The 13,602-nt window shown below is 50.5% G+C and overlaps 1 protein-coding gene across 3 annotated transcripts in view; it reads left to right on the top strand.

Annotated features, from left to right (window-relative positions):
- APPL2 (adaptor protein, phosphotyrosine interacting with PH domain and leucine zipper 2) overlaps positions 1-13,602 on the top strand; it is a 42,861-nt gene that overhangs the window by 10,477 nt on the left and 18,782 nt on the right. For all 3 annotated transcript variants that reach the window (XM_040984831.1, XM_040984821.1, XM_040984840.1), the window contains exons 3-5: positions 6,967-7,026; positions 7,834-7,905; positions 12,583-12,670. In XM_040984831.1, coding sequence (XP_040840765.1) covers positions 6,967-7,026; positions 7,834-7,905; positions 12,583-12,670 — 220 coding nt within the window. The remainder of the gene's footprint in view (positions 1-6,966; positions 7,027-7,833; positions 7,906-12,582; positions 12,671-13,602) is intronic.

The raw sequence follows: 13,602 nt of genomic DNA, 5'->3' as shown, positions 1-13,602 counted from the left end.
ACTGCTGGCAGTCCTCTGCTCTCCAAACTATGGCTAACACAAGTAAAACATTTCAACAGTGTCTGAGCAGGGCTAGATAAGCAGTTAAATCTGCTCACATTTTATGTTCAATACAGATAATACGATCCTCATCTTGATTTTGTGTGGGCATCATGTTTTTCCTTATGAGGAAAGTTGATCTAGTAGAGCCTTGGCTTGAAGTGAGATCACCTCCTGCTCAGGGAGGTTCTGAGATCTGGGCAGGTGACAGGATGCTGCCACATGCAGAAATCCAGCCCTCTGTCACCTGCCTGACATCAGTAAAGGTGGCTTATTTATGCAACACAGTTACAACTCTGCAGCCATTCTTTTTTTTAATTTCATTTTTGATGATGTTCACATAATTATTTAGAGTGGGAAAGGTCAAGGATTATGGGAAAGTGGGTGAGACTATTGTTTACAAATTTTCTTTTTCTTCTTCCTGTAATCTGGGGAAAGGGGTGAAATAAGGGGGAAAACCTCACCCAGCCTCTCAACTGCCTCAGTACGAGAGGTGAGAAATAGCCACCCTATGTTGTCCCAGGGTCCCCAGTGTGGAGCATGCTCCGAGGTACTGCTCAGGTGGTTTCAACAGTTCTGAAATGCTGCTGATCTTGCCACTTGAAGGATAAGGAAATCCTTCCAAGGTCCATTGGCTGACTTAGACTACCTTAGAGTCTCTGTTCGCCCTGATATTTGCTGTCAGTGCTTGGTTGGGGTAGTTGGTCAATTTTTTCTGCCCTCCTTCCTCTGCTGTGGCACTGATGTCCTCTACAGGCCCCAATGGGCTGCCATATCCTCCTTGTGCATCTGGGTGTGTTGTCCACTGCTCCGTCTTAGCCACTGAGGAAGCCCAGTTCTGACACATGCACTCCGCTATCAGATCACAGGACCTGTGATTGTCCCCATGGTTGGAGTTCTGAGTCCATTGGTTTAGTTTGGGGGAATCACCAAAGAAACCTCATCTGAAGTGATCCCAAAGGTGACTCTTGTGTATGCTTACCAGTACAGGGCTCGATTCAGCCCGTCACCCACTTCTGCCTACGCACACACTAGTAGCTGCAATTGCTGAGTTAGTTCTGTTTCCAGCCCCATCTCTTACATAAACCAGTGGGTGCTATGGCTCAGCCCAACACTACTCATACTCAGTCCTCAAGCACAGCAGCAGGAACTGCAGCCTAGTTAGAGTAACTCCCAATTATCCCCACCAGGACCGCTCCCAGCCCTGGTTCCTGTACTTGCCAGTATGTGCTGCAGACTATTCCAGTCTGTCCCACGTCCCATTCAGCTCTCATACACATCCATAAGTGTTGAAACCTAGCTCGACCCAACTGACCCCACTATTCAACACATACTCATGCTGGCAGGTGCCACCCACTGTCTAGCCAGACTCTCCTGCAGCCCTGGTTCTCATGCTCACCAGTGGGAATTGCAACTCATCAGAGAGGTCCCCAGGCTTCCCTACTGTGTTCCCAGATCTTGTGTCCTCCAAGTGCTTCTGCAGTCTAGCTTGACAGGATTTGCTCCCAGTCCCAGCACTTGTCAGCTGATGCTGCAGCAAAACCCAGCCAGCCTGCTCTTACTCTGGCTCCTGCATGCCTTAGTGCGCACAGTTCATTAGCTCAGTCTGGTTCTCCCCCTAACCCAGTTAACATGGAGATGTTATAACCCTGCCTGGCCTGGTCTGTCCCCTATCCCACTTTTCATGTTTGCCAGTGGAAAGAATGGTGGATAGCAGGGAGTCCCCTGCAGCCCCCCTATAGAACTCACACTGCCCCACTGGATTTCACATGTGCTGATGGGTGCTGTGATCCAATCTGGCATGGCCCACTTCACGTCAGCATTTGTCAGCAGGTGCTGTAACCTGATCCAGCCTGGTCTGCTTCTAGTTCCAGCTCATGCTGGTGGGTGCTGCAGCCTAGCTCAGCCCAGCCTGCCCCCAGTCCCACCCCAAATGTGAAATGGCTGGTGTTATGGCCTGACCTGGCCTGTGTTGTATCCCGTGCTGGTTCTTGGATCTACTATTGGGTGTTATTGACTAGCTCTGCCTGGCCCACCCCCAGACCCAACCCACACATATGCCAGTGGGTACTGTAACCTAGTCTGGTCTGGGTTGCTGCCGACCTTGGTTCTTGCGCTCACCTGCCAAGACTGTATCCTGACAGAGGAGTTCCCCAAGCTCCTCTATCAGGTGTCCTCCTAGTGGCACTGAGGGTCCAGGGTTAGATGTGTGACTGAAAGATTGTCCTGGGCTAGGCGCGTACACTGAGGGTCTGGGGTTAGGTTTGTGACCGACCACATGCTCAGCAGATCTGGATTTCAGCCTTGGCTCAACACTTGCTGTGTGCCCTTGGCCAGTCAGGTCACTTCATTGCCTGAGTTTCCTTACTGGCCCCAGAGGTCGTGCTAATATCTGCCTACAGGGTTGTTGGGAGGATGCATAGCATTGGTGCCTGTTCAGTGCTGGAATTTTGCACTGAGACTTTCTCACTGTGACAGGTGCGGTGGTCCTGGGACTGTGATGGGTGAAATGGAAGCTTGGCCATTTCGCCCTCTGGTCTTTTTGAAGGCAGAGGCTGTCCCTGCTGTCCCCACTCCCCATCCAGGTGGGGACCACTGCAGTGAGGCCTCCGTCCCTGGTTCCATGCCTGCTCCGTGTAGCCCTACCTCCAGGGGCTTCTCACCTGTGCAGTCCATGCCCCATCTCTGTGGGAAGTGCCGTGGCCCCTGTGCAGAACCCCCATGCCCCGTTGGCCTTCAGCAATGGCTCTAGTCTGATGTTTGGAGCAGATCTAAACAGATGGCTGTGCATTGCTTGAAATGGTGGTGGGTTTCCTGTGCCCCACACTGACCTTGGCCTTTGCATTTGCCATAAATGGTACTCCCCAGAGGGTGTGGTTCAGGCGGCAGTGTAGCCAGGAAGCTCTCTGCTGCAGGGAGATGCAGGTGCCACCCCTTGGCCAGGCACTGCTCACTGCTCACTTGGCCAGGCACTGTTTTCCTTCCGGCTCTGCTCACCTGCTGTCTTTCTGCCTGGACAACAGACTGGGGAGGTTCTGTTTGGCATGGGAGGTGCTGCCGATAAACCCTTGGGTGGGAGCCTTTTTCTGGGGCAGCAGATGGTGTGGACAGCAGCCCAAGCACCATCCCAGGGCCTCCAGGAGCACACTGAGCACAGAACTCTATTTAGAATCTGAATGGCAGGCCACCTTTCTTGCTGTACTACAGCTTGGAAAGTGAGGGGTTTATGTTCATGGTGTGGCCCTCCTGTCCTGCCCACCAGGGGTCAACTAGGTGCAGCTGTTGGAATGACACAGTGTCAAGAACCTGGGCTGTGCACGGAGTCTGGCAGACCTGCATTGAATCTTGGCCTTGCCAGTTTCTATTGTCGCGGGATTCCAGAAGATTATAGACTGTTCCCAACCTTTGCACCCTTGCTTGTCAGATGGGATTAGTGATGATGCCTCCCACATGGGTGCACTGCCAGGATTAATGTGATACAGTGTGAAAAGCACTCCACTGCCTTGCTAAGCAAGCACTGTGGGAGGATGGACCGAGTCTCATGTTTGCCCTCCTCGCAGGCTCCAGTTTGGCAAGTCTTGCCACAGTGATAATTGTACAAACTTACCACACAGGGTGTGGACTCAGTGACTGCCACTGGGTAGGTGTTTCCTGAAGCTGTGTGTGCAGTTGATTAAGAGTAAGATGAGGGCTGATGGGACTCAGAAGAATTTCCACATCATGTGCACTCATCAGGGCGGGCGACAGGCTGTCATGTGGACACTAGGGTTGCTATTTTGAGGTGGTGATGGTAGGACAGACCCTTAACTGGCCTTACAACTCGAAAGACCACCCGTGGTGTTTTCCCAGGGGATGTCCAGCAGTACTCTGGCAGAGCCTACCTGTTCCAGATTGTGCTGTGGAGCAACTCCTGTGTGGCTCTGTGTGGCCCTGATCTCCTTGCTGCCACAGACCACCCTCCTTCACCCCACACTCTTCCTGAGACCCAGGTGCAGGGTGGTTGCTTGCAAGTTCTCAGATGCTGTTTCTTTACCTTCCAAGCCCTTGTTCCAAGGAAGAATGTGGGGCTTCCTCGGTCCTTGCATACTTGTTGATCAGTCTCCAATAGGTGTAGGTACAGTGCAGAACATGAGTAACACATGGGAGTCAGCTGAAATATAAACAGAAGGCGTTAGGAGACTGGAAAATGTTCCTTGCCTCTGGGAGGACCTCCCACAGTGGGTGTGGCAGGAGAGCCTGTCTTTTGAGACATTAAACAGGATCAGTTTATTTGTTTGTTTTTAAATAAATAAAGCTTTATTGGGTGGAGGTCACATGCACTTGGTTGTGGGCTTTGGGTGGCCTTCTAAGCTGTAGCAGAGCTGAGACTGGCAGCCATGAGCAGAAGTCTAATTCTATGGGAAGGGTTTGCCAACCCCATTGTAAAGCTCAGGCTTTATCAGTCTCTTAATCAGACATGGGATCTTGGAGCGTCAAGTTTGAGAATATGGATTTTACAATTAGACACATGTGAGTTCGCAGCCCTACTACTAACTAGCTGTGTGATCTCAGGCAGTTGGCTTAAGGCTAGGAAACATTTTCTTTCCCCTCTCCTCCATTTTATTTTTACTTTTATAGTACAATTCCATGGGCTCTAGGATTTCCTCTATTCCCTTCCTACATTCCCCTAATTTGTTTCCCTCATATTGTTACAGTAGTATAGTCCTTCCTAAGTCCATCCTTCTGTTGTTTAAGTGTGTCCTGACATTGCTGGTACAGACAGTGGCAGTCAGTCTATTATACTGTTGTGGAGATATATCCAACAATTTCATTGCGAGTCCATCTTTGATTTGGAAGTAGAGATGCATACTGCATTGTTTCTTCACAACTGGATATGATAGTCTGTATTGTGCCGTTACTATACATTCCCTTAAATGAGAAGCCACAAAACAAAATCAACAACAGGAATAAAGATAAAACGAAAGATTTACCACACCATGGAGTTAAGTAACATGCTACTGAATAACCAATGTGTCAGTGAAGAAATGAGAAGGAAAGTACAAAAGCTTCTTGAAAAAAAATAATGCTACTGTATAAACTTTGAGTTGGTGAAGAATTTAATAGTAGAAAAACTATTCTGAAGAAATGAAAATAAACACAATATCAAAACCCATGGGTTGTAGCAAAAATAGTATTGAAAGGGTATTGATCTTATAATTTACATTAAGGTTGCCTTATATCAGAGTGAACATACGGTGTCTGCCCTTTTGGGATTGACTTATTTCACTGAACATAGTGGTCTTTAGTTGGGACCATTTGGTTGCAATTGAATAGTAATAGGCATTCTTTTTCATGGCTGAGTAGTGTCCCATGGAGTAGATGTACCACAGTTTCTTTAACCACTCGTCTTTGGACGGGCATCTGGATTGTTTCCATGTCTTTGCTATTGTAGATTGTGCTGTTGTAAATATAGGATTACAGATCCCTTTCTCATATGTAGTTTCCATTTCCTTTGGATATATTGCTAGGATTGGGATAGCTGAGTCATATGGCAGGTTTATTTGCAGTTCTCTTAGCACTCTCCATAACGACTTCCATAGTGGTTGCACTAGCTTGCACTCCCACCAGCAGAGAAAAAAGGTACCCTTCTCCCCACATCCACACAAGCAGGTGTTGTTAGTAGTGTTCTGAATGCAGGACAACCTCACTGGAGTTAGGCCGACCCTCTCCCACATTACAACTCCAGGCTTAGTTTTATACTTGGACTGTAGGTGAACCTTCTGGACTCACTGGTTCCCCCGAGGTTTGGTGAGCCCCATGCTGAAAACCACTGTGTGTTCCTGTGTCAGGGCATGGCTAGGCTTGCTGCCTTCTAGGCTAACAGGCTAACAGGCTGCAGGCCGAGGTTGAAAGGATGTCCCACGAGCAGTGGGCCACAGCAAGAGCCCTCATTGTGCTTGCCTGGCTTTTGGGAGTGTGGGGGAAGATACAGAAGAGGAAGAGAGCTACAGTTCTAGGCTGTTCATGCTTGTTTTTTTAGGGCAGATGGAGGAAGTCAGGAAAGAGACCGGCCAGTTGTCTGTATAGAGGACCCAGAAACAGAGGATTTGGCTTTGATGGGTCCAATGGCTCTGCAAAGGAGGACCACAGGATATTAAGCGAGCACCTGTAGGGCCCAGGACTACCCCTCAAAGATACACACGTGCAGCAGAGCACGCGCAGTGGGCAGAACAGAGAGGTCACCCAGGGCCTTCCCGTCCTCAGTGCAGGTCAGGCATGCGGGCTCTGGCTCTCCCTTAGGAAGCCTTGAATGGAGAAGCTTCACCTGCATTCCAGCAGTGTGAGCCCCATGTTCTAGATAGGTGTATCAAGGTAGAAACAGAGCACTATGTAGCCAGCTGCCGCTTAGAGCAGTGAACGGAGGAAGAGGAGAAGGGAAACTTCACGACCATGGCTTGCCAGGGCCTCCAGGGATGCTGGTGTGCGCGGTGACTCTGTTCCTTCCCTCAGGACCAACCCAGAGCTCCAGCAGTGGAGAAGCTGGTCAGCTCTGGGCTGCCTCACTCCACTGCTCTTCTGTCCTGTACCGGGTCAGGCCCTGGGCCTACACACTCCTGCTGTGCCTGTGTCACCCACCTCTGTCGTGCACCACAGCCCTCCCCCCCACCCCCCGGCTCTGATTCTGAGCTCCCCAGATAGCCAGTGGGCTGCTCCAGTACACTCCGGTATGTGTTTGCTGTCTCACCTGAGGAGCAGCTTATTAAGGGTTAAAGGAAGTAAATCTGGCTTTCTCCCTTGGATTTGTCTTGGTTTTGTTTTCTAAATATCTGGAGAGAATGGGGGTTTATAGGCACTGCACACATAGGAGGGGATTCTGAGGAGTGGCAGTTCCCAGTGACGGTATGTGCCCTGGACAAGTCCTAACTCACCTTTCTCCTCTCCTTCCAGAATGAAATGTGCCTGGCCACCCAGCAGCTCTCCAAGCAGCTCCTGGCGTATGAGAAACAGGTAAGCGGCTCCTCGGGTGGCTGTGCTCGGGACTCTAGAGGACCCTGCTTTCAAGAACGGTTTTTGCACTGGTTTTTGTTTTCATTTACTTGGAAGGTGTAGTGACAGAGAGACAGACACACCCCTTCATCTGCTTGTGTACTCCCAGATGTGTGGCAGTCAGGGCCAGGCCAGGCCGAAGCCAGGAGTCAAGAGTAGCATCTGAACTTCCCCCTCGGGTAGCAGGGATGCAAACACTTGAGCTGTCACCTGGTGTTCCCTGGGCTGCCGTGGCAACAGGCTGGGCTGGAAGCAGAGAAGCTGATATACGGGTTGATGCTTTAATGCCGGCAGCTGGTGGCTTGACTGGCCGCCCCAGGCCTGCCTTACAGAGGGGAGTTCTCCAGAGACCTGCGTGTATGCCTGTGTTTCAGTTATTTGCTCTGCCACCGGTAGATTTCTGGCCGGAGATTTCCCCCTATCTCTAGGAGCTAGTCTAATTAGCTTGCAGCAACCATAACTGCCCAGGAACATTCATAGTTTCTGAGGGAACACAGCTGGAGCAGCATGCACCATCCCAGGAAATGTCACTTGAATCAGACATGGTCCTGTTCAGACAGAAAGGTGTGATGAGCAGTGAAGGAATGGCCAGGGAGGGGCAGGTGGGGGCATCCTGGGCAGTGTTGTCCAGTGGACAGGCCTGACAGCAGTGGTGTGAGAAAGAGGAGCAAGGCAGCCAGCGTGGAGGGTGGGTGTGGTAGGGAGGCTGCTCGGCTTGGGTTCTCAACTTTGCAGCTGACACCTGCCTTCTGTATCCTTTGGTCTTAGAATTTTGCTCTTGGCAAAGGTGATGAAGAAGTCATCTCTACGCTCCACTATTTCTCTAAGGTGGTAGATGAGGTAAGAGGACAACTCAGAAAATTTTTATCTGATCTTCTCTTGTTTTAAAGTTTTTGCTCTCTTTGAGAAGTGGGAGAAAGAGATGGGGCTCCCATCCCTCCAGTTCACTTCCTAAATGCCCACAGCTGCTGGGGCTGGGCTGGGCTGACTCCAGGAGCCAGGAACTCCATCTGAGTCTCCATGTGGGTAGCGGGGACTCACATATGTGAGCCCTCACCTGCTGCCTGCAAGGATGCACATTAACAGGAGCTGGAATTGGATGCGGAGCCAGGACTCGAACCCAGGCCCTCAGATACTGAATGCCAGCATCCCCACTGGGGTCTGGTCTACTAGACCAGATGCCTGCCTGGATATGTTTTGTTCAACAGAATCTTGGTCCACTTTCTATTTTCAAGTATGTATCCTAAATAGGTATCTTGTTGCCCTTCCAAAAGTTTTCATTAGAGAAGTTCAGTGTTTGGTTTGTTTCTAGTTTGAGAGGAAAGCCTTGGATAGGCATGAAGGGTAGACCCAAAGAAAGGTTTCTAGAATTTCCTTTCTTGTATTGGTTTCTCGGAGGCAGCTGTCCTAAGTGGCCACCAGTGGATGGCTTCACGCAACATAGAGGTGTTTTTTCACAGTGCCAGAGGCCAGAAAACGAGAGCCAGGTGTGGGAGGGGGGTGCTCAACACTTCAAGGAATCCTTCTTGCTCCGGTGGTTCCTGGTGGCTCCTGGTGGGTGCTGGTGGTTCCTGGTGGCTCCTGTGGTTCCTGGTGGTTCCTGGTGGCTGCTGTGGTTCCTGGTGGCTCCTGATGGGTGCTGGTGGTTCCTGGTGGCTCCTGGTGGCTCCTGGTTGGTGCTGGTGGTTCCTGGTGGCTCCTGGTTGGTGCTGGTGGTTCCTGGTGGGTGCTGGTGGTTCCTGGTGGGTGCTGGTGGTTCCTGGTGGCTCCTGGTTGGTGCTGGTGGTTCCTGGTGGGTGCTGGTGGTTCCTGGTGGCTCCTGGTGGGTACTGGTGGCTCCTGGTGGGTACTGGTGGGTGTTGGTGACTCCTGGTGTGCAGCTTGCTGTGGTCATTGACTCTGCATCTGCCTAGGCTCACCCCCCTGCCAGGTTTCTCCTCAACCTTGTGTGTGTCGTTTCTTCTGTGGACTGAGGACCTGATATCACATTTAGGGCTCACCTGTAACCAAGATGTCATTTCATGTCACCCCATTCCACGTGCAAAGTTTCCTTCTCCAAATATATGTTCTGGGGAGACGTAGCTTTTGGGTGGAAGTGTATAGTTTAGCCTGCTGTTAGAGGATTTCATGTAGCTGTTCTTATAACCATGTATGTGTGTGTATATGGAACAGTTGTGACAAAGCAATGTTCTTATAGGAAAAGTGTTTAAGTCCTGATTATAAAAAACAATTCAATGCTGCTGGTACTATAACAACTCAGATGCTACTGGTACTGTGCCAGGCCTTCTGCGACAATAGGTAGGAATAAGCAGCTTTGCTTCCATGGAGTTTACATACAGACAGAAAAAGCTCGCTAGAGAGAGGAGACAAAGTGCAGATCCATTCCGCTGTCTGCAGCCTGCTGGTCTGCCATAGGCCTGTCTCCAGCTTAGCACTTGGGGCTGTGCAAGTCGCAGTTTCATTTGTTAAGCTGCTACATGTTCAGCACACATATATTGACAGCCTGTTTTCTTTTTAAAGATTTTAAAATTTTTATTGGAAAGGCAGATTTACAGAGAAGGAGAGACAAAGAGAAAGATCTTCTGTCCACTGGTGCACACCTCCTGGTTGTAAATTGGAGGCTTGGTCGATGGCTAAGATGGCTCACAACTCAGGAGAGACTTGCCATTATTCACAGTTTATAAGAAAGGATGTTGCAGCATCCACAGTACACATGAGAACGGTGAGATGCATCTGTGCTCAGGGCCAGGTACAGGAAAGGGGCACCTTCCCAGCCCCTCCACCTGCTCTGCCCAGCCGGGCAGCTCTAAGCACACTTAGAGGGTTTTATAGACTCTTTTGTTACATGGTTACAATTAATTGTTAACTCAGTCTCTGGCCCCTCTCCTTTCCCAGAGCATGGGAGTGGGCCTGAATGTCACAGGCTTCTGGTCATGGCTTGGTCTTTCTGGGGAGCAGTCTGAACCTGGGACCCACCAAGGGTCACCTTGTTAGGACAGAAGATACTCTAATCACCAGTGAAATTGCAGCATGCTATGTGTCAGGGACTAAATACTCAGCACCATATGCTGCCAGCAGCCCTGTTGCTCAGGAAATTAGTTTTAGGAGGTCATGTGCAGTGCTGGAGGCAGAGGCCAGATACAAATCTCATTGTATTGCAATATCAGACCCAGCCCTGTGGGTCTCTGAATGTGTGTTGAAGTGAATGTGGGACACAAAGAGATGTAGCTGTGGAGACACAGAAAGGTTTCAGGAAGGTGGGGAGAACTTTTGCTTCCTTACCAGTGAGTAAATAACCCACAGAGAGAGTCCACAGGCTGCGCCCACTAGTCCTTTGTTTTCTTGAGAGTTGCCAAGGAAGTGTGATTGGTTGTCAAAACCACAGCACCAAAATTTCCAATTGAAAATATTTGCTCACAGCCATATGTTCATGGGTGGGAACGGAAGTTCTTTGCAGGGAAATGGCACGTCCTGAAGGAGGGACCTGTGGTTCCACAGGGAGGAGGGTGCATCCTGCCAGGTGGGCCTCGGAGGACTTTCCCTGCAGCCTCTTGATGGGGAGACCCGAGTGGGAGCGGCGAGCCTCAGGCCTGGATGTGGAAAGAGGAGGGGTTATTTGAGGTGGTTTTCTCGGCATAAGTCAGGTGGGAAAAGTTCTCAGGACAAGCCCTTTGGGAGATCAGTGACTGGCCACTCTGAGAGAGGTTTGTGTGGCTTTGTGGAATGAGATCATCCATGCTGTGAATTGAGACAAATTTCCATGTATAGTGATTTCCTTAACAGCAAGGTTTTGGGTTCCCATGCTTGGCATGCACCTAAGCAGGAAGTCATGGTCCTCAGAGGCCGCTGGTCCAACCAGCCCTCTGCTCCTGTGTCACCTGCAGTCGCCACGTGGGGCAGTGTTGCCCAGGTGAAGCGCTGCCCTCAAGTGCTCACCTGTGCCATGAGCATGCTTCACCCAACTCCGGTTCAAGCGAGTACCTGTAGGCCACAGAAGCACTGAGTCAGAAAGTTACAACACAGACCTCTTGCTCCCCAAGAACGAGCTGAGTAGATGGGAAGCATGCCATGTGTCTCTGCATGGCACTGGGAAGCCGAGCATTGGTTTCTTCACCTGTTAAGTGGCAGAGGTGGGAAAACCTACCCAGTGGGGCTGTTGTGTAGGTAAAGTTCACGGAAGCCAGTGTGTACTAGGTGTACCTGTTGATGTTTATTCAGTTCAATTTTGTGAAAATGGGATGTTTTGCGGGGAAGCAATGTCAGGAAAGAGTTGACAGCAATGGAGTTTACGCATGGCTGTCTCCTTGCATTCCCAGGAGAAAGCCGTCGGACTTGCACATGGTTGACAGAAGGGTGATCAAGAATGGCTGGGCTTAACTTGGAAAATGGTTGACCGTCATGTGCCCCATTTCCCATCTAGTTTTAAGCTTATCAGAAGGGCCTCTGCAGCTCCAGACCAGAAGGACCAAGCCTTTCGGGAATTCTGTGGGCACAGGCCAATGTGTGTGTGGCAGTGGCCGAGTGTAGACTGCCAGTGAGACTCCTGGGTGCTATCCCCTCAGCCAGCATGGATCTCCAGACACCCACTAGGATGTGTGTGTGCCCACAGCCCACAGAGAACCCTTCTCTGTGTTCATTGACATGGTCGAACCTGCTGGACAGATAAAGGGTGGGCAGCTGTGTGAGCCTGAGGCTGCGTGGCAGAAAGAACATGCGCTTTGGATCTTGGCAGCTGGGATGAACAGTCGAGCTGTGCTGGTGATGTGATGTTGGAGTTTAGAGTCCTTTGCCAGTCTGTAGAAGTGTTAATAAGTGTTGCCTAACACAGCGTGGGTGGTATAAGGCGTGTAAAGCTGGCAGCAAAAAGTGCTAAAAATAAAAAATGGTAACATGGATGGTGGTAATTTTTGTGTCTCTGAGACCTTTACAGAGACAGTATTTACTGAGTCTTTGAGGGTTAAATAGAATCAATAGCTGTTACAAGTGTCCAGGGAGGGTCCTATTCAAATGCAGTTGTTGTTGTAGTTGGTGTTGTGATCTTGGCGAATGTCCTTTCCCACTGTGCAGGGGACACTCTGGCTCCCACCTGAGCTGCAGGCCCACAGCTAGCCGTGGAGTTAGATTCCAGTTAGGTGCCCGGCAGGCCTGTCTTTCCCAGTGTGATTCCTGCCTCTGATAGCTAACGGTGGCCTGGCAGGATGGTAAGTGGTGATCCCTGCTGCTACACACGAATGTTCCTCCAGGCTGTGTGGTCAGGCCAAGTGCCCAGAGCCCGGATTGCACCGGGAGCAGAGTAGCAGCTGTGGGCCCCAAGCACCATTAGCCAGTGATGCCCGGGTCAGCTACAGCCTGGCATGCTGTGCCCCTCGGCCTCTGCCATCTGCTGCTTTAGGAGGGGTTGATGTGCGGGGACATTCGGCAGATTCGTGCTTCTGTTCACTGTGACTCCTCGGCGAATGGAGATCATGGTGGCCTTCACATAGATAATTGTCTTCAGTACAATTCTCTCTCTTTCAGCTGAATGTTCTCCACACAGAGCTGGCCAAACAGCTGGCAGACACCATGGTCCTCCCCATCATACAGTTTCGAGAAAAGGATCTCACAGGTAAGATGACCAAGTGGACCGGTGGTGAGCTCCGGAATACTGTTCACTGATGGATTCCTGCTGCAGCAGTGCTGCTGCGCCTGGAGGTCACTGGCAAGGGCCTCTCCATGGGCAAAGCTTATTTACTCCCTGCTGCATCCTGGCTCACCCGAAGCAAGTCCCAGGCTGACAAGACAGGTGCAAAGCAACACTGTGTGATGTGGGCACAGGACAGAGGCATGGGAAGGAGCAGCCCACTGAAAGACAGAAATCCGTTTTTGGGGTTTGGGTGTCAGGAAGGGCTCCCTGGAAAAGGAGATGGCTGTGCTGGATTTGGACAAGCTGGTGAGGGACACATGTAGACATTCTGTTGCAGGGAACTCAGCTGCTTGGCATTTTGGGAGGGAAGGGCAGAGTGGAGGCGCTGCTTTCCCTGTGCCAGCTTGGGGAGGGCAGTGAGCAGGCACATGAGGTCTGTGCTGTTGGGGGGCTCACACTGAGCGGGCCAGGAACTGACAAGTTCAGAGCATGGTTGTGTTTTTTTCTGGAAGAACATACAGAAATTGCCAGCTAAGAAAAGCTCTAAACTTGAATGCTGTTCTCTATTTTACACCTTAATTTGTGTCTATTCTATAGGCAGAAAAGATGGCAATAACTCTAAGGGCAGGTCTTAAAAGTGATGGGTCTAGTCCCGTACGTCCCTGAGCTAAGACCTCTTGAGGCCCAAGGCAGTATGGGATAAACTCTCCCCAAGGTGGGTTTTTAAAGAAAATGTCTGTCTTTTAAAAAATTATTTATTTTTTTGAAAGGCAGAGTTCCACAGAGAAGAAGAGACAGAGAGGCATCCTGTACCCATACGCTCACTCCACATGGCCAGAATTGAGCTGATTGGGAACTAGGAGCCAGGAATTTATTCTGGGTCTTCCACGGACTTGAGTCATTCTCCATTGCTT

The sequence above is a fragment of the Ochotona curzoniae genome, unplaced genomic scaffold, assembly GCF_017591425.1.
Source record: "Ochotona curzoniae isolate NIBS_2020 unplaced genomic scaffold, NIBS_Ocur_1.0 contig_1014, whole genome shotgun sequence".
Lineage (NCBI taxonomy): Eukaryota > Metazoa > Chordata > Mammalia > Lagomorpha > Ochotonidae > Ochotona > Ochotona curzoniae.
This window is presented reverse-complemented; position numbering and strand designations above follow the sequence as displayed.